Below are 26,995 nucleotides of genomic sequence, written 5' to 3' on the forward strand. Positions count from 1 at the left end.
CATGATAAAATTTACAGAGAACATTTCCCATTACAGCAAATTGTATGCATTGTATCAACTAAGTAAAGGAGAAATGGCAACAGCTATCTTTCCCTCCTTTCCTTTTGATAGCTGAGGACATATTGCCCTGCTTGGCTTTGTGATGTTACCTGCCACCACAAAAGAAATACTGCCTATGCGCTGAGAGTGAGTGCCACCTGTATATCTGTATATCTGTATCTGTATATTGGAGTCATTTTATATTTTGGTTGTTCCTTCATTAGCACACATTTTCACAGATAATTCAAAGTGATTCTGACTGGCCCAGTGATAAAGCTTAGACTCAAAATTGTTTTTCCTAGAGGAATCTTTAATCAACTTAATCCTGTCTACCAAAACAAACATTTTAAAACAAGCATTTTAAACCTGATGCTGAATCTTGAAGGCTATGTTTATTTTCCATGTCTCTCATATGACACATTTTCTCATAACCCAGAGTCTTTGAACATCTTTTTGTGTTGACTGATCCATTCCTTTTTGAGTTCTTTCATCTCAGTTCTTGTCATAACTGTTATCTACTCAGAGAGTTCCCAGGTTCTGGTGAACCAACCCCTTCTCCATATTCCCTCATCTTCTTGTATTAAATATTCTGCTTTTAAATAGTATTGGAGTACTGAAGCATATCATGTATCAAAATGCTGGAAATGGTATACCATAGACATGAATCAATAGTTAACCATCAAACTGTTTGCCACAGAGGTATGCAAATACGCAGATGTATACCTGATGCCTGGGAGAGTGCCTGGTTTTTGCCTGGTACTAACAATTTAAACTCAACAACTTATTTCAAGGTAATGTCCAACTGTTCAAGCAGTACAACCTATTTTCTTTGCTTCCCGTTGGCCATGGCTTAGCTGAGAAAACCTAGAGGGAACTTAACTACAACAATGCAACAACATAAAAGCAAAATACAGAACTAGATACCACCAGGGACTGAAAGGCAAAGATGGCATGAATGCTTCCCTGTCTCCCCAGAAATGAGGGAGATACATCAAATCCTGTACATCTGAAAGTACCTGAAGAAGAAATGATTGGTGAATGAACTGATCTCATCTGAGAGTAATGGGAGGTCCAGGGAAGTAAAAATCACTCATGCAAGATCAAACATACTGTTAGGGACAGCATTCTAGTCCAATACAAAAATAGCCCTTTTATTATATCAGGCATTTCAGAGTTCATAACACCCTTTTATTGAAAGTTCTTCCACTAGATTTGTGAGGTTAGAAATATATTTTATTTATTTTAAATCCTGACAGGAAAAATTAACAGCTACTTTCTGCATGGTAGAACATAAAGAATATTGTTGTACCTCTTCCCTGAATCCTGGGGAATATGGGCAGCTCAGGAGGTAGTTTTCACCCAGCCTGATCATGGTGGCACTTTCCAAGCTAGAGCTGTCATGGCCATATAATGGGTGACACACGGGACCCTAGCACCTCTTCATTCTTTTCAATATTGGGAAGAATTCCTACTGGGAACTTAGACAGCATCCATTGAGAGCAAAAACTTCCCTGATGGTCCCTGTACTGTATTGTTGCCATTACTTCGTTGCTACGATGTCTCCTCCACTCATTGGACTATTCCCTATGCTCTCCCTGAATTTTGAGCTCATTTTCTAGATCTTCGAAGCCTGTGGCCTCTGTATCCCTTAGATGGAAATGACATCAAGTAACATCTTTGAGTCCATGATTTGAGTAAGTGGCTTAGGTATGAAATTAGAAGCTAGCATTTATGTAGAGAAGAAGTCCTCATGCTTCTGGGGGGTGGGTTTCAACATTCCCCAGAAGCCAGATGGCAGCACAAACATAGGAATTTTGGTGAGTTGTCTGAAGATGCCAAAGGGACATTCCCCAGTGTGCAATTTGTGGCTCCTGGCAGAGGGTACCTCCTATTAAGGGTTCTGTGGTGACCAGATGAAGTCACCTGGTCAAGATCTGAGTTGGGCACCCTATAAACTTACAAGTCTAGATCCTGTGCTATTAACCCTCCTAGGTAAGATTTGGCAATGAAATCCACAAATATATTTACTGAGAATGCTTCTCAATACATTGAGTCATGTGTGCATGATCAGTAAAATAAAGGAAGTAGCCAGAGCCATTTCTAGTTCCTTCTTTTCTAGTAGCTGATACACTGCCCAGCTTGGCCCCTTGTGATGTCAACCCGCATGTGTCTCAGAAGAGATGTGCATATAGGCTGCCAGTATATGATAGGTTTAAATCAAAACGAAGAAAATCCTCCAAGGACACGCAAGCCAATGCAGCCCATTGGCTTTCTAGTGGGGGGTCTTATTACCTACTGCATCTTGCAAGAGTTGGCTGGCACCAGAAAGCTGGGTATCTGGACCTGTGTTTAGCTACCATCTGTAATTTTACAACAGTACAGCATGTCCTTGAGCTTTTGTATACTTCTCCAAGGACACTCTAATGGCACAGGCTTCTCTGTGGTTTCTAGTTATGAGCAGAGGACCAGTGCCATAAACTAGCTGCCACTATCATCATCTTTTCCTGCATAGCATTTTCTTTTATACATTTGGTAAAGCAACATTTAAGCACCACATGGTACTTCTGGTCACACAGAACCAGGCTCTGTACTGGCTAAGTCACTAACCAGTAGCCAATAAAATAAATGTCATGCATTACAAACTAGGACCAGAAGACAGAAGACACATTAAGTAATCAAGAGTGAAGATAGTCAAATGAAAACTCAGCTCATTGGATTGTTATTCAGAGGTGCCCCTTGGTCAGGTCCCACTATAGAAATAGTTTCAACAAGGTTTCTGCCCTCATGTTACATCTAAAACGAGAAAGATTAACATAGGATCTCAAAATCTGTAGGGTAAGCAATCTCACTCCTGGGCATTTTCCTCAATATCCAGAAACATGGCCATTCTAACCCTACCAGCACAACCATGTTCATTGCATCATTATTCACCATACCTGACATATGGAACCAACCCCAATGTCCCTCAGTAGATGAATGGATCAAGGAGATGTGGTATATTTACACCATGAAATTCTATGCTCCCATCAGAAAGAATGACATTGCCCCATTCGTAAGGTAAAGGAAAGAACTGGAAAAAAAATCAATATATTAAGTGAAGTAAGCCAGACCCAAAGAAAAACAGGATCCATGGTTTCCCTCATTTGTAATGATTAGTATACATTTAGGATTCTCTTATCAAGAGGATCCTAACAGCTCAAAAGCTATATACATACGGCCATAGAGGCTGAGGCTAAGCAAAATGAACTCCAGGATATGGAAACAAAAGGTTTATCTTTCTGATTGTTGTTCTTAATGTACTATGTGAAGCTATTTCTTTTCTTTTCCCCTTATGGTTTATCTCATGTTGTTACTGTAGTTGAATGTAGTACCTGATATATTGTATATATGTTTATTTGTTTATTTGAAAAAGGGAAGGAAAAGAAAAACAAGATGAGTGGGAAGGGGTGGGGGAGAGAAAGAGGTAGAAAAACCTGGGAAGGGGTAACAATATTCAAGGAATGAATGTAACTATAACTGCTCTGTATACCAGTTCAACAATAAAATAAAAAACTAGAAAAAAATCTGAGCTGGGTTCAGTAGATCACATCTATAATCCAAGCTACTCAGGAGGCTGAGATCTGAGGATCGAGGTTCAAAGCCAGCCTGGGCACTAAAGACTATGAGACTCATCTCCAATTAACCACTACAAAACCAGAAATGGCACGGTGACTCGAGTAGGCCACTAGCCTTGAGCTAAAGAGCTCAGGGCCAGTGCCCAGTCCCCAGTCCCAGAGTTCAAGCACCATGACCGAGAAAAAAAGAAAATATAATCTGTAGGGTATTGTAAAGGAATTTAAAAAGCATATCAAAGTTTAATAGTATGGTATAGGTGTAGAGAACAGAAATTGCTCATCTGAATAAGGTAAGACAAGCAAGAAGACAGCCATGAAACCAAATACAACAGTGGATTTTATCCTTAGTTACATGATAAACCTTTAAGAACCACTAAAGAGGGAAGAAAGGGTAAAATTTTCCTTCCTACCTGGTATAAATTAAACAAGGACAGAAATTTTAAATACCCAAGATGAATATTTGAAGATCTCTAGCAGGAAAAATTCATATCTTAACTAAATGTCTATTATATGGGAGGGAGAAGTAGAAAGGACCTGCTAAATATCACAATATGAGCGTATAACTTGTATTGTATCAACTTGAGGCAATAACTTCAATTATTAGGAATTCCCTCATCCATAAAGCCATGGTACTCCCTTCCATATCTAAGAATACAATGGAAAAAGACAATTTAAAAAAAAAAACAAATCAATGAAAAGCAAATAAGAAGTTGGAAAGATTTTGAACATCTTATATCTTTTAACTAGGTTATTAAATATTTACACATGAATATATGGAGCTTTGAGATTCATTATACAGAAAAGTAAAGTTATGTTAAATAATCACTTGATGATTATTAAAACTTTAAATAAAAAGTACTATGGCATATAAAAATTAAACCTAAATATATTTGTATTTGGTTATCTGAAATTGGATAGGGAACGGGGGAAAACAAGATGAGGGGTGGGGGAGGGGGAAAGGGAAATGGGCACCATGACATGTGAAAGGGTATCAATGTGTGGGAATTAAGGCACCATTTATCTGGCAAATATCATGTAACCCTTCTATTAATTACAATAAAAAATATATTTAAAAAAATTAAACCTAAATAATTTACAAAAATGATACTTTCAAAAGAGATCCAGCCGAGGAAAATGTTCTTTCATCATAAGCAATAGTTCAATCTCTTACAGACTTGTAAAAACACACAGACATTTCAATAATATTATTTAATAGACTTAATTTCCTTGGATGTTGATATTGTTTTCAGTTATAAAAAATAACCATTTTTATTTAAGTGACCTATAAAAGTCACATGTTAAAAATAAATAGTCATGAATGCTAAAAGAATTCTATTTTTTGTGTGTAAATGCATTATCATCAAATGCCTTGGAACTTTAGAAATTAGTTTATGTTGGAATTTTAGAAATTAGTTTATGTATAATATCAAACTCAAAGGGCACAGAGAAAATACTATGTTTAGTATGTTGTTCTCTATTTGAAGAACATCAAGTGGTTAAAAGTCACATTCAAAAAGAAATATCCCCTTAGGTTCTGTTATGTGGTAATAGTTGTTTTTACTGTTCTCACTTCAACTACTCAATAAAATTAAACATAATCAGCATTTTTGTCTTTGTATTCTTACATTGTGCTTTTCATACTAATTCCAGAATTCTCGGAATCACTAAATGGGTCTGATTACTTAGAAATGCTAAAATCAATTGAGAAATTAAACTTTTTTACTAATTACATCTATAACAGGATGTTAAAAATTATACAAGGTTTCTCCTTGAAACTGTTACATGATAGAGTAAGAGAGACACTGGAACTCATAGACACTGGCAAATTTCCTGAACAGAATACCTGGGTCACAACAGATTGGAGAGAGACTCAACAAATGAGAGTACCTAAAAATAAAAAGGTTTTGCACAGATAAAAACATAGCTACTAAAGTAGAAAGACAGCCAACCAACTGGGAAAAGATATTTACCAGTAATACATCAGACAAATGCTTAATATCCAGTATCTACAGGGAACTCATGAAACTAATCCCCCCAAACCCAACAAACCAATCACTAAATGGACAAGGGAACTAAACACAGACTTATCATAAGAGGTTAAAATGGCAGAAAAACATGAGAAAATGCTCATTATCCATGGTTATAAAGGAAATGCAAATAAAAACAACCCTAAGATACCATCTTACCCCAATTAGAATGGCCAATATTCTGAAGAGAAAATTGTGGAGGAAGAGAAACCTTACTGCACTGCTGGTGGGAATGTAAACTAGTTCAGCCACTCTGGAAAGCAGTTTGGAGGTTTTTTAAAGAACTGAAAAAAGACCTACCCTAAGATCCCACCATACTACTCCTGGGCATCTCTCCTGAGCATCATAACCCAGGATATAATAAGGACACCTGCTCAGTCATATTCATTTCTGCACTATACACAATAGCCAAGTGATGGAAGCAACCCAAATGCCCTATTGCATATGAATGGATACAAAAAATGTGGTGTACACACACACACACACACACACACACACACACACACACACACACAATGGAATTCTACATAGTCAGCAGACAAGATAAAATAATAGCATTTGCTAGGAAGTGGATGAAATTACAGTGAATAATGTTGAGTGAGATAAGTCAATACCAAAGGAACAAAAGGCATATAGTATCCTTAATATGTGAATATTAAATCCAAACATTACAAAAGCGATGACTCAATATTTGGGTACCCAAGATTAAGGACATGATCTTGGAGATATAAACATAACTACATAGACGTAAAAAAATCTATGATGGGGGGCCGGGAGTTTGGCCTAGTGGTTAAAGTGCTTGCCTAGCATGCATGAAGACCCGGGTTCGATTCCTCGGTACCACATACATAGAAAAAAGCCAGAAGTGGTGCTGAGGCTCAAGTGGTAGAGCTCTAGCCTTGAGAAAGTCCAAGGCCAATGTTCAGGCCCTGAGTTCAAGCCCAGGACTGGTAAAAAAAAAAATATATCTATGATGGGCTCTATACTCTATGGACATAATGTTTTATTACATATATTAATATGTATCAATGACATACAAACCCTCAGTTAAATTTTAATTATGTTCTAAAATCTATGTGCCACCGATTGTATATAGAGAGTCCCTTCTTGAATACTTGTTAAACAACATTTGAAATATGATATAAAAGTCAATGTCAATAAATTCTTAATAAAAAAATTTTTAGGCAAAGGGAAGAAGAAAAACAAGATGATTGGGAGGGGTAGGAAGGAGAGGAAGTGAAAGAAAACATGGGATGGGATATTAATGTTTGACAAGTACTATAACCACTACCTGATGAATGTAACTATAACCCCTCTGTACATAACTCTGACAATCAAAGTAAACAATTTTCAAAAAAAAATTATACAAGGTTTCTATACAGACAATTACAGTTCCAAGCATAATGTTTACATAGAAAGTAAATTAATAGCCACAAATTTGCTCAACAAAAGCAGAAATATTTAAAGGACTTAAAATACTTGAAGACATGCCATGGAAGACATATATTAAAATAAATCAATATACTAAGTAAATATGACAGCCCTATTAATATGCAATAAACATTTTTCAGCAAAAATAAAAATGAGAAGATGAAATAGATACTTTAGTATTTACATATACAATGCACAAATCCCACTGTGGTTGGTAACCTCTACAGCCTGAAGAACAGGATATTTACATATCTTTCTTTCTACATGTGCGTGTGCATATCTGTGTTTTGTATATATTTTTAACAGTTGACAGCTGTTTTAGAGCATACAGAGATGCCAAGCTGAATGAGGGTCTTGATTACTTCAAGATTAGCTATCTAAAGTTTCTATTCATTTTAAGTGTTGTTAGTTGGAAGAGTCATTAGTCACTTCCTTGTCTCATAGAGCATCAGCATACATTTACATTGTTAATGAACATTTGGGGTAAATGAATTAATGGCACTTTTAAACATCAATTCAGTCCTAATAACTTAGTATGTCACAGAAATGTTACACTAAGATATAAACGAAAATCCTTTTTTAAAAAGGTAACTATTGATCCTGCCAAACAATAAAAGATAAAATTAATTTAAACTAGCTTTGAACCATGTTAAAATGAAACCTTAGTGCTGAATTAAATAGATAAAAAATACAGTTAAAACCTAAAAGAAAACTATATTCTCAAATAAAAAAAGAAACAAGAAATATGAAAAAGGTTGTTCAAATTATTTTATATGTTTGTAACAAATATATATTCATATTAAAAACCTATTATAGAAGTGCTTACAACATGTTAAGACTTATTTAATTGTAAGTACTTCTTATAGACATTACATTAAAAGAAAACTTTCAGGATTTCTACAGAGGTATTAAAATACAGAAATTGAAATTGTCACTGTTTTCTTATTATCAAGACCTTAAAAAGAAGTCCATTCTTACAGGGAAAAAAAAAACTCACAAAACAACTTTATGTGCCACATTATACTTTAAATGCCAAATTCTACTTGCATTACAATATCAATAGAACCTCTGGTATAGAAGGTAAAGAAAGATGTATACACATACACATACAATCTGTAAAAAGTAAAGTAAAATAGCATTTGTTTATTTGAAAAAGGAACGGTAAAGAAAAACAAGTTGAGTGGGGAGGGAGTGGGGGAAAGAAAGTAGGAGAAAAACATGGGAAGGGGTAACAATGATCAAGAAGAAATGTGCCCATTACCTGATGAATGTAACTAACTGCTCTATATACCACTTCAACAATAAAATAAAAAATTAGAAATAAATTTGTAGGGTACTGTAAAGGAACTGAAATCATATCAAAATTTAATGGTATAGTATAGGTATGGAGTACACTATTTTAAATGCGATTTTAGGAGTCAATTTTAATTCTCAAATCATGAATTAATGGAAAACCCTAACCTCAATATAAAAACCAAATAATTTATTTGAAGCATACAATTGCATAAAATTTGTCTTAAATTAGAACTTACACTTTAGACATAAATTTTATGAATGAAAAATTACAAGTTCCCTGAGTCAATGAACTTTATCAAACATATAATTACTCAGTAATATAAAGCCTCAATAATTCCCTAACATTGCCTCCTTCTAAGAGAGTATATCATAAATATATTATAAATATCAGAAAGTACTGAGAAAAAATGCAGAGTTCTGACACATGCACATTTGCTAAAAATACAACAGAAACTACAATTTAATATACTTTTATGTAAACAGTAGTCTTAATTACAAGGGAAAATGAGGGAAGAAGGAAAAAGAAATAAAGAAAAGAAAAAGAGGAAAAATGAAGGCAAAGGAGGAAGGAGTCAAATTTTTTATCATGGAAAAATCTGAATTTGTTACAGAAATAATGAAAACATCCCTGAGAAATCAATACCAAATGTTTAAAACTTCTTGAAACTTATGTCATACAGTATACTTTGCATCTTAACATTTTTAGTCTTAAGTCTTGCTTGACTTTTTAAAAGGTAACAATCTATTAAACATTTGGCTAATGCCAATACAATTCTGAAACTCAGAGCTGTATTTCTGTGATACTGATTAGTGTCAAGAATACTCTATACATAATCAGGTTAATGTTCTTAGAGTTGCTCTGTTCAACTACACAGAAAGAATCAAACCCATAAAGTGGGCAGAGGTAAATAATGGGCGTCCATCTATTATGTTTCCTAGTATATGCAAAAAACATCTGCATACTAAACTCACCGTTAGATTTATTCAAATAACTGGATAATGGATCAATGCCTACTTCTTGTTCTTCTGACTGAAGAGGATGTCTAGTTTCAGATAAGGAATGGTACATTGTGGAAACTGGTCAGTGTCACCAAAAGTGACTGCCTGTAGATGAAAAGATACAGGAAAAAATGATAAATTTTCCTTTTACTGTAAACCCAAAAGATAAAATGATTAAATGAGCATTACAGACATTAACACATTTCCCACAGGCTCCAGGGTCTGTTACTGCACCTTGGGGTAAGCTTATGCAAAAGAGCAAAAAGGTGGCAAAAAATTTCCATTTAAAGGAATTCTTTCAAAATCGAAACTTCATTTATAACATTTATTTTTATGTTAAATTACATTTATTATCAGTAAATTTTGCACAAAAAGATGAACTGAAAGTTAAGAAGATTTATAGTACCTTTTATTTTATTACCCATATAACCAACATTCACAGTAGCAACTTTCAAAACAGAAATAACGGAAGAAATTAAAATTAGCTATAACTGTATTATGTAGAAATACCGTTGTTAACATTTCACTGTATTATATATATCTCTGTAATCTTGTTAGGGACATCTGAAGTGCATGTTTTCAATATGCTGGAGCCTAATGCTAAACATACTGATTATATGATCTACATTAAACTATCCTGGATATTTTACTTCTCAGCACAAAAAAATCTGTCATAAAATCTCTAATACTGGGTCATAGGGGAGCTCTATGTTTAGCCTTTTGAGGCACTGCCATACTGCTTTCCATAGTGGTTGAACGAGTTTGCACTCCCACCAACAGTGTAGCAGTGATTCCTTCTGGCCACATCCCCTCCAGCATCTGTTGTTATTAATTTTCTTGATCCTGGCCATTCTAACTGGAGTGAGGTAGAATCTTAGCGTTGTTTTGATTTGCATTTCTTTTATGACCAGAGATGTTGAGCATTTCTTCATGTGTCTATAGGCCATTTTTGTTTCTTCTTCAGAGAAGACTCTCTTTAAGGCTTTGGCCCATATTTTAATGGGATGGTTGTTACTTTCGAGGTTAGTTTTGGAGTGATTCAATTTTTTGAGCTGTTCATATATTTTAGATATGAGGCCTTTGTCTGTTGTATGGGTAGTGAAGATCTTCTCCCATTCTAGAGGCTTCCTAATTAATTTACTAGCTATGTCCTTTACCATACAAAAGCTCTTCAGTTTAATGCAGTCCCACTTATCCAGCCTTTCTCTGATTTGTTGTGATTCTTGGTCCTTATTAAGAAAGTTTCCACCTGTGCCAAGGCGGGCTTGTGTATCTCCTATTCCTTCTTGTAAAGTTTTCAGTGTGTCAGCTTTTACCTCGAGGTCTTTGATCCATTTGGAGTTAATTCTACTGCAGGGTGACAAAGAAGGATCCAACTTTAGTTTTCTGCAGGGGCTTAACCAGTTCTGCCAGCACAACTTGTTGAAGAGGCTATCTTTCTTCCATTCTATTTTTTTGGCTACTTGGCATTTACCCAACCATCCAGAAACAAGGGCATACTAAATCCACTAGCACAACAATGTTCATTGCAGAGCATTATTCACCATAGCAAAGATATGGAACCAACCTAGATGTCCCTCAGTTGATGAGTGGATCAACAAGATGTGGTATTTGTACACAGTGGAATTCTATGCTGCTGTCAGAAAAAACAACATTGACCCATTTGTTAGGAAATGGAAAGACTTAGAAAAAAATTATATTAAGTGAAGTAAGCCAGACTAAAAATCATAGGCTCAATGGTTTCCCTCATTTGTCATAATCAGTAGAAACCTTGGGCTCTCCTAGCAAAGATTTGCAATAGAGCAAAACCTAGATACATAAGGCCATATAGTATGAAGCTAATTGAAAGGACCTCCAGGATATTGAAACAAAAGCCATATAATGAATGATTGCTGTCCTTAATGTACTATGTTATCTCTCATCTCTTTTGCTGTCCCTTGGTTATCTCATATTGTTACAGTATCTCACTTTGTTATCTGATATATTGGATATATTTGTATTTGGTTATTTGAAATTGGATAGGGAAGGGGGAAAACCAAGAAGGGGGGGTTGGGGGGAAGGTAATGGGGACCAAGACATGTGAAAGGGTATCAATGTATGTGAATTAATGCACCTTCTATCTGGCAAATATCATGTAACCCTTTTATTAATTACAATAAAAAATATTTTTAAAAAATCTCTAATACTAGGGTTGGGGATTTAGCTCAGCGGAAGAGCTCTTGCCTGGCAAATGCAAGGCCCTGAGTTTGGTGCCCGGCTCTGGAGGAAAAAAAAAATCTCTGGTACTGCATACACAATTATCACAATTTATAAAACTGATTTTTATTAGTAAAAAATTATGATGCTCTTATGTTGGACAAGGCTGTGATCTTGAACAACAACCTTAAATGTTTTTAACACACCAATGACTAAGACACGTATTTAATAATAAAAACTTATGATGCTTTTACAAATTATATTCTTGAAATATATATGTATATAAATATACACAATAAACAAAAATAAGTCATTTCCCAAGGCCTTCATTAACGATGGATTGCTATGATATTATGGAACCAAAGTGAATCTAATCTTATCTTACTCTGGCTTGATAGTGAGATTTTTCTAACAATTTTAATTGTCTTTTATGACTGGAATTTGTTGTCTTGATTTTTCAGCATGCTTTAAATATTAAGGATATTTTGCATAATATGCATACATTTTTGTGTCATTTTATATGATTTTTTCTGAGAAAAGTTTTTCTTTTTTATAAATCAGAATAAAGCTGTATCTCTAATATGGTATTCGTTTCTGGTTTTATGGTTTCAAGAATAAATAATAGGAAGAGCCACTTGTACTTTATCATATTAAGTTTTTCCTCCTTAATTCTTATTCTGACTGTTCTCATATTCAAATATTATAAATTAAATGTTTTAAAAATTATTTTGCACCTCAAAGGTAAGGTAACTGTTACAGTTTACATCTTACATGTTCCAAAAAGTTCATGTGCTGTAGGTTTGGTTCTTGACTGATGATAGATAGATGGAAATGTTATTTCATTGAACAGTGTGCTAGGATCTCAACATTCTCTCTGCATACTGGCCACCTTCATATAGCAGCTTTGTGCCACCATATGCTCCCTGCCATGATGTTCTGCTAGGTTCAAAATCGATGGAGCCAAACAGCCAAAGACTATCACTTCTGAAAACTGTGTGCCAAAATAAACTTTTCCTCTACTACATTCAATTTTATTGTACTTTTTTCATAGAATTGAGAAGTTACCATACTAACTACTTAGAAATTTTCTGTTAATACATATGAAATACTTTTTCTTTTTTTCCCTTAAAGCTAGAACTTTACCACTTGAGGCACAGGGCCACTTCTGCTTTTTCTGTGTATGTGATACTGAGAAATCAAACCCAGGATTTCATGCATGCTAGGCAAGCACTCATCACTAAACCACATTCCCAGCCCATGAATAACATTCTTTAATAAAAACCGTGACAAAAAAATAAACCAGATTCATCCATTTCCATCCAACATACATAAATAACAAAATCAATTAAGTTTCAAGCACAGACAAAGCACAAACGAAATGAGAAGTTTAAGTGGGGAGAGCAAAGTCAACGAAAATAGTACCTAATTTTTTTCATTTACTTTTTTTATGTGGTGGGGGCAGGTGGGGGTAAATACTGAAAATTCAGTTCAGGACCTGACTAGGGCAAATGCTCTATAATATGATTTAGAGCCCTTGGGGATTAGTAGTTTTTGTTTGTTTGTTTGTTTAATAGAATACAGTCTTCACTTATGGAGGAAAACTTTTTCAGAGATAGTCAAGAGTAAAAAAGGCCTGATTTTCTCAATACAAACAGCTTATTTACCTCATTTGTTTTCTAAAATCCTCATTCATGTATATTTTTATTTTTAATGTTTTATCAAAATCATCCAACATCCTTGCTTATCCATTAATAAGTAGTTTCCAATCACCAATACCATGAAATTGTAGCTAACACAAGAAAAGGTAAATAGAAAACTTCTATTATGAACACAACAGAAGAAAAAAGAAAAAGAACTTCTTAACTCAGAAAAACATAAATCTAAGGTATCTGTCAGAAAATTGCTTTTAATACCTGTAAATCACTAAGAATGCCTAGAAGATATTCCAAGAATAAAAACTTAGGAGGGGACAGTAAAATATAGATGATCAGTTAAAGCTTGAAACAGAATCCTATAAACTATGCCTAAAAAATTCAGTCTTTAAAACAAAGTCTTTCACAGACCAGTAAGGATCATCAAACTCAAATATATAATTATATTACAGCAAAGACCTTACTAATAGCAGTTAACATTTAAGAATGAAGATACGATACAAGCCACGTTCATGTACACTCATCATTTTATCCTATATAACTTGATACTCTACCTTCATCACTTTCATTTCACTAAAAAGAAAACTCATTAATCAAGTTATACAATTACTAAGTATCATAGCCAGAATTTGAAAATACTGCCCAGATCCAATCCTCCATAAAATCAATCTTCCTTTAAACTACATAGAACTCTCAGTAAAAAGAACCAATGGGAAACAAGTAGTGAAAGAGGATATTGCAACCTCTTTTGTTCTAATTCAGCTTCGGGAGACAAATTAATAATTTGGGTTTGGTGTAAAATCTCCTTACTTACACTATTGGCAAATAATCTAAATTTTTCAAAACTGCAAAGAATATAAAAACTGATTTTGAAATTGGATTTGATCCACAAGAAATTATTTTAATGTAAGATTATGTTAATGTAACACTGTTATATGTCTCAAATTATGGAAAAAAATTTAACATCTATTTCAAGTTAAATGCTACCTATTTCTTTAATAACCTAAACCATATTTTCACTCTAATTACCTTAATTTTAATATAATAAACTTTCACTGTTATTGGCTTCACAAATAAAAATACTTTAAAAATTAAAGTTTGGGGGCTGGGAGTGTGGCCTAGTGGTAGAGTGCTTGCCTAGCATGTAAAAATGCTGGATTAAATTCTGAGGGACTACATATACAGAAAAGGCCAGATACAGTGCTATAGCTCAAGTGGTAGAGCACTAGCCCTGAGAAAGCCCAATGACAATGTCCAGGCCAAGCAACTGGCATCAAACTCTCTTGTAAGCAAGAATATCATGTGCACGCATGCATGCGTGTGTGTGTGTGTGTGTGTGTGTGTGTGTGTGTGTGTGTGTGTGTGTGTGTGTGTCTGGTGTGAGTCAAGGTCAGCAGTCCAAAATTCAATTTCAAAAACAAAGAACCAAAAAAGGAACATTAAAAAAAAAAAAAACAAGCTGTGTTCTTATTGTGACTGTACAGAAAGAGGTGGTATAGTAAAGCTTCTCCATATATATATACATATGCCCCAGGACTGGGAAAAAAAAAAAGCCTACTTCTTATAGCATTAAGTCTTAGTTGCCTGAGCCTACCTAGATGTATATGCCTGTAATAGTAGCTACTTGAGAGGCAGAGATTGGGAGGATCCACTTAGATGCCAGCCTGGGCAAAATAGTGTGACTTCATCTTAACCAGTAAAAGCTGGTTATGGTGATACAGGCCTATAAATTCAACATGTGGGAATTATGTATGAGGCTAGGACAGACCTAACAATTTTCTTTTTCTTTTTTTTCTTTTTTTTTTTTTTTTTGCCAGTCCTGGGCATGAGCTCAAGGCCTGAGCACTGTCCTTGGACTTTCTCAAGGCTAGCACTCTACCACTTGAGCCTCAGCACCACTTTCGGCTTTTTGCTATGTATGTGGGGTACCAAGGAATCGAACCTGGGTCATTGTGCATGCTAGGCAAGCACTCTACCACTAGGCCAAACTCCCGGCCCCAGACCTAACAATTTTGTATCAAAAATAACTAAAGCTCTCCATCAGTAGAGCACGGGCCTAACAAGCCCTGAGTTGAAAGGTATTTTAAGGGAAAAACAATTGATCTGTGTGAAAGAAAGACAAGTTTGAATAATTAGGAAAAAAGTTAGAAGACTGTTTTAAAGTCTATTTTACACATTTTCAAAACTATTTTTCACATAACAGAGCTATCTATTATTAAAAATTTCTAAGTATCAGTACTGTACAAATAAAATAATAGGTTAGTAATATCTCTAGAAAAACTATTTACCTTAAACATGAAGCTATATTTGTGTTGGTTTCTATTCATTCTTTCATTGTTTCAAATAGCATTCTGAATAGTGTCATTCTTAAAAAAAATCATTCAAGAAAGCTCATATAGGAAATGAAGTTGTGGCACAAAGTAGTAGAACATTAGCTTTGAGAAAAAGAGCTCAGGAACTGGGCCTGAGTCCTGAGTTCAAGCCCTACAACAAACAAAAAGATAAGAATCTTTAAGCTAGGCACCTGTGTTTCATGACTGGAATCCAAGTTACTCATGAGTCTGAGGTCTGAGGATTGCAATTCAAAGCCAGCCTAAGTAAGAAAATCCATGAGACTCTTATCTCTAGCAAGCTACTCAGAAGTGGTACCTTTGGCTAAAGTCATAGAGCACTAATCTTAAAAACAAATAGGTCAGGGACCACCCCCGAGTCTGGAATTCAAGTCCAAGGACCAGCAAATATTTAAAATAAAAAAGGGGAAAAAAGAAAGCCCATGTTAAAAAAAAAAGGTACTTTATTCATTTAAATTCTTGACTAATGGCAAATTTATTAAGTCAAACACTGAAATGATATAATAAAAACATACAACTATTATATATAAACTACTTCTAGGGTTCAATTATGCATGCATGTTACATACATACTATTGATGGCATTAAATCAGATATATTACATGCAGGCCACAAAAGCAAGCGCCACAAAAGCAAGCTTTTTGATATTTCTATTTTCACAATTAAGAGGTTAAATATTTGAACACTGTATAAAAAAGGGAAAAATATTTTCTATTGAGCAAGGTTGGTAGCAAGAAACAATTTGCTGATTGTAAATGATAATGTTCTCTCAAGTTTTAATTAAAAAGAAAGAAAGAAAAAGATTAAAAGAAAAAGGAAGATTAAAGTTCCATTTTTAAATTCTGCCAATATTTAATGCACAAGGGTTATATTGGACTACAAGTAGATTAATTAAGAGTTAAAAATCAATCATTTGAAAGTATTAATATTTAATATTGTGAGATAGCATATCAAAGTAGTTTTATTATTTATTTACTCCAAACCTTTCCAGAATACTTCATTTGACCACAGGGGGCTTGATTCTCACAAGATAAGTGCATTTACAATGTCATATAAATTATATATAAAAGCATTTGTCTTAATACATGTCATTTAATATTAAATATCATCCATTGGTAAAGCTCTGAAACTCTATCCTATACCAACTATAAAAGTATACTATCAATTGCTGCTTAATAAATAAGAACAATAATCAAGAGGAATCATTTTTATGCTGTTAGAATATTTGGAGTAAGACATCCATCCCAATATTAAAATACCTGATTCCTAAACAAAGAAAACTACATAGAGTATCTAAGAGGTTCACAGGATGGGTTAAAAACTTTATATTAGAAAATAAAAAATTATATTTGGCCTTTCAGTAGTCAATTTCCACAGTCATAAGAAAACTGAACATGAAGAGAGTCAAAATAGCTAGGCACTCAGTGATTGTATATAGAGAATCCCTTCTTGAATATTTGTTTGTTAAACATGACATTTGAAATATGATATGAAAATCAATGTTAATAAAATCTTTAAAAAAGGGGGAGGGAAATGGAAACAAAAAAAATAGGTATGTACTGATGGCTACATAGGAAGCTGAGATCTGAGATTCAAAGCCAGCCTGGACAGTTAAGTCTAGAAGAGTCTTACCTCCAATTAACTACCAAATAAATAGCTGGAAGTGGAGGTATGGAGCCAAAAACAAAACAAAAAAAAAAAAACATAGGGGAAGGATGGGGCCAAGGAGAGAGGGATAGGAGAATAAAGGAGGGGCAGTAAAGGGGAAGAACACAGGCAAAAATTCATTTTATATACCATAGAATTGACAAATGTAGGGAAGGAAGAGAATTCCATTGTACATCACTGTATATACCATAGAATTGACAAATGTAGGGAAGAAAGACATGGGCTGAAGGGGGATGAAGATGTTGAACTGAAGTGATAACACAGATGAAGATACATTGTACGTATAAACTATACTGCTAAAAGGCAAAAATAATTAAATAAAAAACCTAAAAAATAAGAAAAGATGAAGAATCAAACTGCCTAACCAAGAGCTCCTTGCAGTTAATTACCATGATTTCATCAGTCTTAGGAGGAGACACAAACACCTTAGCATTTACCAGAAAACATTATTTAAATTACTTTGTATAGTAATTTATCTAAACATCACAACAACTCTAAGGTAGAGTTCTATACACAAACAAGGAAAAAGACTTAAAAGACAAGTCACTTAGTCATTATCACAAATCTAATTAATAGCAAAACCATCTCAGATGACTTAAGACTAACTCAAATAAAGGGACTAATAAAGTTAAATCAGATTTTATCAGAATCTGCTCATTGTTCTTAATTTATACGTAATCATACTGGGTCTTTGAAGGCAGTTATCTAATAGCAAAAACTATGAATAATTTAAATCCCAGTTGTTATAGATTCACTTTCCACAATTTACTCCAATACCACAGATGTTATTGAAAGAGGGCCATCAAGCTAAAACATTGATAATCTACCTAGTCCTCACTAGCCAAAATCACTTGCATATAAAATCATTGACGCCTTCTCTCAGTAAAGACTTAGCAGATGAAAGAGAATAAAGGGCCAGAGACCTCAAACAACAAGATCAGATTTTAATCAGCACTGAACAGTGGTGCCATGTACAACTGAGTTAAGTCATGTAGTCAAAACAAAGACTTCAAATCAGGCAATTGTGGCAATTGCCCCAGGCTGGGGAAATGCTCACTTTTGACCATGTAAGGCTTTTCCAAGATTGTTCCAAGGCCCAGATGCAATGGCCCTGAGAATGTTAAGTGGGCCACAAAAGCAATATTGGATTAAGAGAACCATGCAGATACCCAACATTTTCCTCCCATCACTTTTTTAGACTGCTTTTCCTCCTGAAAGGGGCTTTCTACCAAGATGCACTGTAGTCATAAACTGCTTTGTTAAACAGCAGCTCCTTTGTATAATGATCACTTAATTAAAAAGCAAATTTTTTCAAAATGCTTTTTAAAAAAGAGCTTCCTTATGTAATTTCTCACTGTAATTCCAACACTCTACTTTTCCTTCATGAACTAGCATGAGAAATAAATTTACTCCATCATACTCCACATTGTTTTCTCCACTGTGATATGCCACTAAAGCTGCAGAAACATGCCTTTGTGGATTTTTAAATTGTTGGTTTAGTTTTGAAGTTCCGTAAATAAAATCCAAAGTTTGTGTAGGCACTACTATGCTCTACTCCAAGTGCATATTGTGCTACAGTAGTTATTATTGATATGGTTACCCTCTATTTATATGAAGTAAAAATTTCTCATAATATGTGGTCATAAATTTATTATTTAATCAATCTTTTTAAAAAAAAGACTTCATTTTAAAGAAAACTACTTTGTGTAGTTATAGAACTAAAAATTCCCCTATTAAAAGCATATGACTAATGCTTAGCAAATCATGTATAGCAAATGATTGTTTTATTAAGAATTCATTGTAGTATAGCTTCTCTTAAATCTGTTTTTTGTTTAGGGTATCAGGTTTTCAAAAAAAGCCACATAATGCATTCCTTGAGGGAATAAAATATAGTTTATCATTCTGTTGTAATTCTCATAATACGAAGCTATAACATAAAAATATCTATTAGTAAATTAATAAAAAAACTGCCCAATGCAAGTAAAAATATGATTCATGATACTGATGGGCTAAGCTTGAATATTCCTAACTGCTTGTCATTGGTGCTATGAAACGGAAGGCACCAAGAAACAGTTGAGCCTGATAAACTGTGTTAAACAATTGTTGTTTAGCATACTGTATATATGCTTATTTGTTTGTTTGAAATAGGAAAGGGAAGGAGGGAAACAAGATGATTGGGAGTGGGTTGGGGAAGGAAAACAGGACAAAAACATGAGAAGGGGTACCAATGTGTGAGAAGTAATGCACCTACTATCTGATGAATTTAACTGTATCCCCTCTAAACATCCCTACAAAAAAAAAAACAAATTATTGAGTAGTTTTAATAAGTCTAAGTTTGATGTCTTTGTGTCAACATTAATATAAATTCTTCTTTTAGAAGAATTTTATTGTTTTGAACAGTTGAATGTAACAAAACAAGATACTATTGAGTAGGTGCCTGAAATTATAGTTTCTCACAAGTTTAACGGTGTGGAAATCAAAGTTCAAAATTTGAGTAAATTCTGTTTTCTTATTTACAAATGTCCATCTTTATAAAAAGGAACATTACTTTCAACCATCTTCTCTAAGGACACTAATACCATTAATGACAGTGAGACTCTTGTATCCTCATAATTTCCCAAAGTTCTCATCTCTAAATGTCATTATATTAGAGATTAGCTATTCAACAAAGGAACTGGGGATGCAATGGGGATTACAATGAACATGTAATTTATAAAAGATGGGGTGGGGGCTACAACAAACGTAGTTCGCCTATGTGTTCAAAAATTCTAAAAAGTTATTCAAGCTTTTGCTTTTCTGTGGAACATCTCCGCTCCTAATATTTAGTTCTACTTCAATTTCTCATCTGAACACTTTCAATAGCTTCCCAATTTGATATCCTTATATCCATTCTAGCCTGGTGTTTAAAAGCTGATCCAATCATAATGGTCTCACTCCGTTTGCCACAATGGCACAGATGAACCAGCCAATGTAGAAGAAAGTCAGAAGCTACTAATTTATGGCCTCACTTTTTACAAAGATATAAATTGTATTGAACTAAAGTAGAAGTTTTTAATATATTAAATAGGGATAAATAAATAAGGAAAAGAAAGCCAAGAAAGAAGATAAGGAGTAGAAGGAAATGCTATACTTAGGATTGCAGTCATGGATGACCTTATGGACAAAGCAAGGATTGAGCCAAGATCTAAAAACGATTGAAGAGAAAATGTACTGACAGAGGAGGGTGTTTTTGGAACAAGTACAATGGGTCCCTAAAATAAAATAGCACAGATTGAAATCTGAGTGACTACAAGGAGGGAAAGGCCCAATTCTGGTTTTGATTTTGAGAGTAGAACTAACAAGATTTGACAGTGGATTATATAAACTGTAGACAAAGATTTTTGTGTTGAGCTAATTTGAACAGATATCTGAGTGGTATAAAGCCCAGAATGTTTCCAGAAAAGTAAATGTGGATGTACAGAAGAACTAACATGTAAGATACATTTTTGCTTACAACAGAAAATTTGTATGGTCAGCTCATATCAAGGAAGAGAAAGAAAAAAGTGTAATAGGGTCAAGCATGGCTTGAATTTAGGACATCTTAGGGAGTTGAATTTCATGTTATAAATGATTGGGAACCATTTATATTGGGGAAAATCAGATTGGAATAGTATATAGTAATAGATGATATGATTGTGGTTTGTTAGGCTGGTATCAGATAAAAGTCACAGAATCTCAATTGGCCACACAACAAGGATTCTACTGATCAACAAAAAACTTAGAAACAGGATAATAAAGATCAACATATAACAACTGTTTTACAGAAAGTGAAACAAGGTCAGAATCAACATTAGAGCATTCTCTTAGGGACAATCAATAGTATTTGAACAGGCCTCTACTGCTCTAGGTCTTGCTCAGAATCCCGAATGAGATAGGAGGGCTCAAAAACTCTATTTACTGGTAGAGTAATAGGTTCTAGGACCATCAGCACTACTCTACCATATCTAAAGTAGAAACCCATTATTTTTGGCTGGAAAATTCTCCCTTTTCCGAGTAAACTCAGGGGAAAAAAAAACAAAAACAAATATTAACCTGAAGTCTTAGCATTTTACTCAGCCAGTGATCTGCACTGAGTCAAGCCAATCCATTTACACAGAAATGTAACTAATTTCTTGTTTGGACCTGTAACTTGAGTTAGCTCTTACATAAACCAATTCATAACTATCATAGTCATTTTGCTTCCATTTTAGAAGTTAAAATTTCCTGAAATATCTAAGAAACTAAAGAATATTGCCATATATACTATCAAGTTTAAAAGCCTAATCTTACATAAGTATAAAAGAATCAAGGCTCATGTTAAGAGTATATCATAAAGCAGTGGTTAAGATTAATTTAACTGGGGACTGGGAGTTTGGCCTAGTGGTACAGTGTTTGACTAGCATGCACAAAGACCCGGTACACGTACACAGAAAAAAATCCAGAAATGGGACTGTGGCTTAGTGATATGGCTTTTGCCTTGACAAAACCCAAGCCCGGGACTTGGGGGAAAAAAAAAAGATAAACCAAATTAGAATGATTCATTTTAAAAACTGAACTATTGGAAAGTCCACCTCTTTTATACTGAAAAATGGTTTTGAATAATAAAAGAAGAGTTTGAAAGTATTTTAGGAAAACATCTGGTCTACATCTGACAAAGTAGATTATCTTCTGGCTAACATTTTAAGTCAATTTTATTTTAAAAATCCACACAAAAATAAACAATACATTATATATAACTCTACTTCTATTTCGAATTTTGAAATCTGTTTTAATCTTATTTCAATTATTTTCCATTCAAATAAAATTAAATTCTCATAAAAATAGCATTCTGTAAAGAAAGACAAATTATATCTATTTTAAATTTCATATAGTGCTTAGTCCATGACTGATACAGGAGTAAATAAATCCTCCATTATCCTGTATGGGAACATGTATCAAAAACTGTAGTACACTATGGAATGTCCCTTGTAGTTCCTTGACAATAATAACAAAAAATTATATAAACTATGGCAGCTACATTTTAGGAAGCTTATATTGCTAAATAAAAGGCAATGTTGATTATAGAGAGTAGAAAAAAACCAAAGTAAAAGGGGGAACACTTCTCTTGACAGAGAAAGCATCTATCATACCCAAAAACTCAAGAGGATAAAACAAGGCACATTCCATTCAACAAGTTTAAGTAGACTGAAGAATCATCTGGCCCATGAAATAGAAAGGGAGTATACAATCATGATTTGGATGGTATATACAAGACATAGATATGGAAATCATTGAATACTCTTGAGGACACTTGTATATATGTACTTCTTCTTGCTGATTCTCCACATTTATTCTTTCTATCACTATACCAACTAAATATCAGATCACTTTCATCTATGCTAGCTCTTCTGACAGGCACTAGCAGTTCCTCTGGCAGGCATTATTTTTCTTACCAAACTGCTACATCCCCCTTAAGATTTAAGTAAAAAGTCATAGCTCTTCCCAGTATACAATTTGATTCTGATGTCTACATAATATTTAACTCATATTATTCAAGAATAAATGAACCAGTTTAGTGAATGAATGGTTTTAACTAATTTCTAATTTTTGTAGAATAGGACATGGTTTATTCTATACTCAAGTTAAAACACAATAATTTGAAAAAGAATTTATTCAATAAATCAGTAATTTCAGTATAAAGCCAACATATGAGAATTCATTTAACTACACTTGTTCTACTCAAACATACAAATTGTAATGATTTGGAAAAAAAAAAAACCACTACTACAGTTTCCCAAACAGGATCATGGAGGATTCATTTAATCCTATATCAGTCATGAGATAAGCATTGTAAGAAATTTAAAATAGATATAATTTGTCTTTTCTTACAAAATGCATTTTTATTGTAATGTATAGAGGGGTCACAGTTACATTCACAGACAGTGGGTACATCATTTCTCACACATTGAAACTCCATATCATGTTTCTGTCCCTATTTCCCTCCCAATCATCTTATTTCCCCTTCCCTTTCCTAATTCAAATAAACAAATAACCATATATACAATATACCAGGTAACAAAGTCAGATACTGCAACAATATGAGATTAACCAAAGGGCAACAAAAGAGAAGTAAATAGGACATGAAGAAGAACAATCACATAATACAAAGTTCTTGTTTCCACATCCTGAAGATCCTCTCATCTAGGAGAGGATTACAATAGCTCAGTTGTGCACCTACATCTGAGCTATTGTAATCCTCTCCTAGATGAGTCCTAGATGTGTACTGTTATTACAAATGAGGGCAACTATTGAGCCTATGTTCCTTTTTCCAAGTCTTTCCATTTCCTTACAAATGGGGCAATGTCATTCTTTCTGATAGAAGCACAGAATTCCATTGTGATCTAATCATCTACTGAGGGGCATCTGGCTTGGTTCTTTATCTTTGCTATAGTAAATAGTACTGCAAGGAACATCGTAGTGCTATGTCTTTTTTTTTTTTTTTGGCCAGTCCTGGGCTTGGGCTCAGGGCTTGAGCACTGTCCTTGGACTTTCTCAAGGCTAGCACTCTACCACTTGAGCCTCAGCACCACTTCCAGCTTTTTGCTATGTATGTGGGGTACCGAGGAATCGAACCCGGTCTTCATGCATGCTAGGCAAACTACCACTAGGCCAAACTCCCAGCACCTGCTATGTCTTTATTATGTCCTTGTTTCTAGATATTTGGGTAAATGCCATGGAATAGAATTGCTGGGTCATAGGGAAGTTCTATGTTTAGTCTTTTGAGCAATCACTATACTGCTTTCCATAGTGTTGAAAGAGTTTACACTGCCACCGTGTAGTAGTGATCCCTCCTGACCACATCCCTACCAACATCTGTTGTTATTAGATTTCTTGATCATGGCCATCCTAACAGGAGTGAGGTAGAATCTCAAAATTGTTTTGATTTGTATTTCTTCATTTGTCTATAGGTCATTCTTATTTCTTCTGCAGAAAAATCTTTTAAGTCTTTGGCCCATCTTTATTTTTTTCATATATTTTTATTGTAATTAATAGAAGGGTTATATTATATTCACCAGATACAGGGTGCATTACTTCACCTACATGATACCATTTCTCATGACTTGGTCCCCATTTCACTCCCACCACCCCAGCTCCTCATCTTGTTTTCCCCCTTCCCTATCCGATTTCAAATAACCAAATACAAATATATACAATATATCAGATAACAAGGTAAAATACTATAAATATATGAGATAGCCAAGGGACAGCAAAAGAGATGAGAGATAACATAGTACATTAAGGACAACAGTCACTCATTATATGGCTATTGTTTCCATATCCTGGAGGTCCTTTCATTAGCATCATACTATATGGCCTTATGTGTCTAGGTTTTGTTCTATTGGAAATCTCTTCTAGGAGAGCCCAAGGTTTCTACTGATTATGACAAATGAGGGAACCCATTCAGCCTATGATTTTTAGTCTGGCTTACTTCACTTAATATGATTTTTTTTCTAAGTCTTTCCATTTCCTTACAAATGGGGCAATGTCATTCTTTCTGACAGCAGCATAGAATTCCATTCATATAAATTCACATCTTGTTGATTCATTCATCAACTGAGGGGAATCTGGGTTTGTTCCATATCTTTGCTATGGTAAATTGGGCTGCAACGAACATCGTTGTGCTACTGGATTTAGTATGTCCTTGTTTCTGGACGATTGGGTAAATTTGGCCTATCTTTTAATAGGAAGATTTTTTTTCATTGAAGATTTGTTTTGGAGAGATTCAATATTTTGACCTGCAGATTTATTTATGAGGCCCGCATCTGTTGTAAGGCTAGTGAAGATCTCACACTCTGTGGGCTTTCTATTTAACTTGCTAGCTATGTCTATTGCCACGCAGAAGCTCTGCAGTTTAATGCAGTCCCATTTGTCCAAACTTTAATTTGCTATGTTTCTGGGTCTTAAGAAAGCTTCAACCTGTGCCTAGGAGATGTAGTGTATCTCCTATTCTTTCTTGTAAAGTTTTACCTCGAGGCCTTGGATCTATTTGAAATGAATCCTGGTACAGGGTGACAAAGAAGGATCTAACTTTAGTTTTCTGCAGGTACTTAACCAGTTCTGCCAGCACCAATTGTTGAAGAAGCTGCCTTTCTTCCATTGTATATTTTGGCTCCCTTATCAAAGATTAGGTGGCCATAGGACTGTGGGTTGATTTCTGGGTCTTTAGTTCTATTCCATTGGTCTTCAGGCCTGTTCTTGTGCCAGTACCAAGCTGATTTGGTCACTATAGCTCTGTAATAGTCTAAAGTTCGGTATTGAAATTCCTCCTGTGCTCATTCTGCTAAGAATTGTTTTTGCTATACGCAGTCTTTTATTATTCCATATGAAATTTTGGATTGCCTCTTCTATTTCTTTAAAGAATGACAATGGGATATTGATGGGTATTGCACTGAATCTGTAGATAGCCCTTGGCAGGATTGTCATTTTCACGATGTTGATTCTTCCAATCCAGGAGCATGGGAGGTTTTTCCATTTCCTCAGTTCTGCTTTAATTTAATTTTTCAGGATTTTAAAGTTTTCATCATAAGGGTCCTTTATATTCTTAGTTAATTCCTAGGTACTTTATTTTCTTTGAAGTTATTGAATAAGGAGTTGCTTTCCTGATTGCTTCTTGACTTTTCTCCTCGTTGGCATAAAGGAAGGGGGTTGATTTTTTTGTCGCTTCAGCCTCGACCAGCAAGGAAGACGCGACACAGGATTCTTCTCCAAGTGGTTTATTCAGGAACCCTTAACAAACTTCTTCCTTTCTCCTTCTCCCTTTTTCTTCTCCTCCTCCCCCGGGACTATCCCCGGTCTTATAAGACCTCCGCCTGGCCAATCCTGAAAAGCCACGTGGGAGATGCCGATAGGGCCAACTACGCAGAAGCAAGCCAGAAGCTAAAACTTAGCCATATAAGGAGTTGTTTTTCACAGAGAGCACTCGCCATCGGGATGGCGGAAACCGGCATCATCTTTAAGGCGCGGCCCTCGCAGCTCCCCACAATTTTTGAGTGTTAAATTTATGCCCTGCTACCTTGCCAAAGTTTCAAATCAGCTCAAGAAACTTAGGAGTGGAATCTATAGGGTTCTTTAAATACATAATCCTGTCATCTGCAAAGAGGGAAACTTTCACTTACTCTTTCCCTACTCTGATCCCCTTTATGCTTGCTTCTTGCCTTATTGCTCTGGCTAGGAAAAGAATGCCATTTTTATAAGGAGTTTCTATAGATAAACAAGGGTAAATATCAGTCTCATGTCTCAAGGGGATCAAAGTTTACTGAGAAAAGAGGTCAGAAAATGAGTAATAGGACTCATAGTAATAGGAGGAGGAGGAGGAGAGAATGAAGGAAAAAGAAAAACATTTAGTCACATTCAATTTGAATTTAAGACAATACAGTACTTACAACATACTTAACAGGAAAAAGTATTCGATTTATCAAAAAAAAATATAATTTGAAAACTCTACCAGTAGATAGGTAAAGGCAAGTATGGATGAAATTACACGTTTAGTCCACTGTAGGAACTTCAGGAATTAATAACATCAAAATTCCCAAAGTAAAATACCTCCAAAAAAAATTCAAAGACAAAATTGCTATATTTGCTACTGGAAAATAACAAAAATAAACTACTGAAATATACTGACCCAATACTACAGAAAGCTATTTTTCAATTTTTCTGAGAATGGA

General features: G+C 34.5%; 1 protein-coding gene across 11 annotated transcripts in view; it reads right to left on the reverse strand.

The window, feature by feature from the left end:
* The window catches only part of Tbc1d5 (TBC1 domain family member 5), a 429,644-nt gene that overhangs the window by 268,564 nt on the left and 134,085 nt on the right, over positions 1 to 26,995 (reverse strand). For 8 of the 11 annotated variants that reach the window (XM_090321903.1, XM_090321894.1, XM_090321885.1 and 5 more), the window contains one exon: positions 9,380 to 9,511. The exons of 2 other annotated variants lie outside the window; for them this stretch is intronic. In XM_090321903.1, the coding sequence (XP_090178029.1) occupies positions 9,380 to 9,476 (97 nt within the window). In that variant the 5' untranslated portion in view covers positions 9,477 to 9,511. Of the gene's footprint in view, positions 1 to 9,379; positions 9,512 to 26,995 lie in introns of those variants that run through there. One more of the 11 variants, XM_090321949.1, reaches the window with a different exon arrangement.

Source organism: Megascapheus bottae, chromosome 2, assembly GCF_031878675.1.
Source record: "Megascapheus bottae isolate mThoBot1 chromosome 2, mThoBot2.hap1, whole genome shotgun sequence".
Taxonomy (NCBI): domain Eukaryota; kingdom Metazoa; phylum Chordata; class Mammalia; order Rodentia; family Geomyidae; genus Megascapheus; species Megascapheus bottae.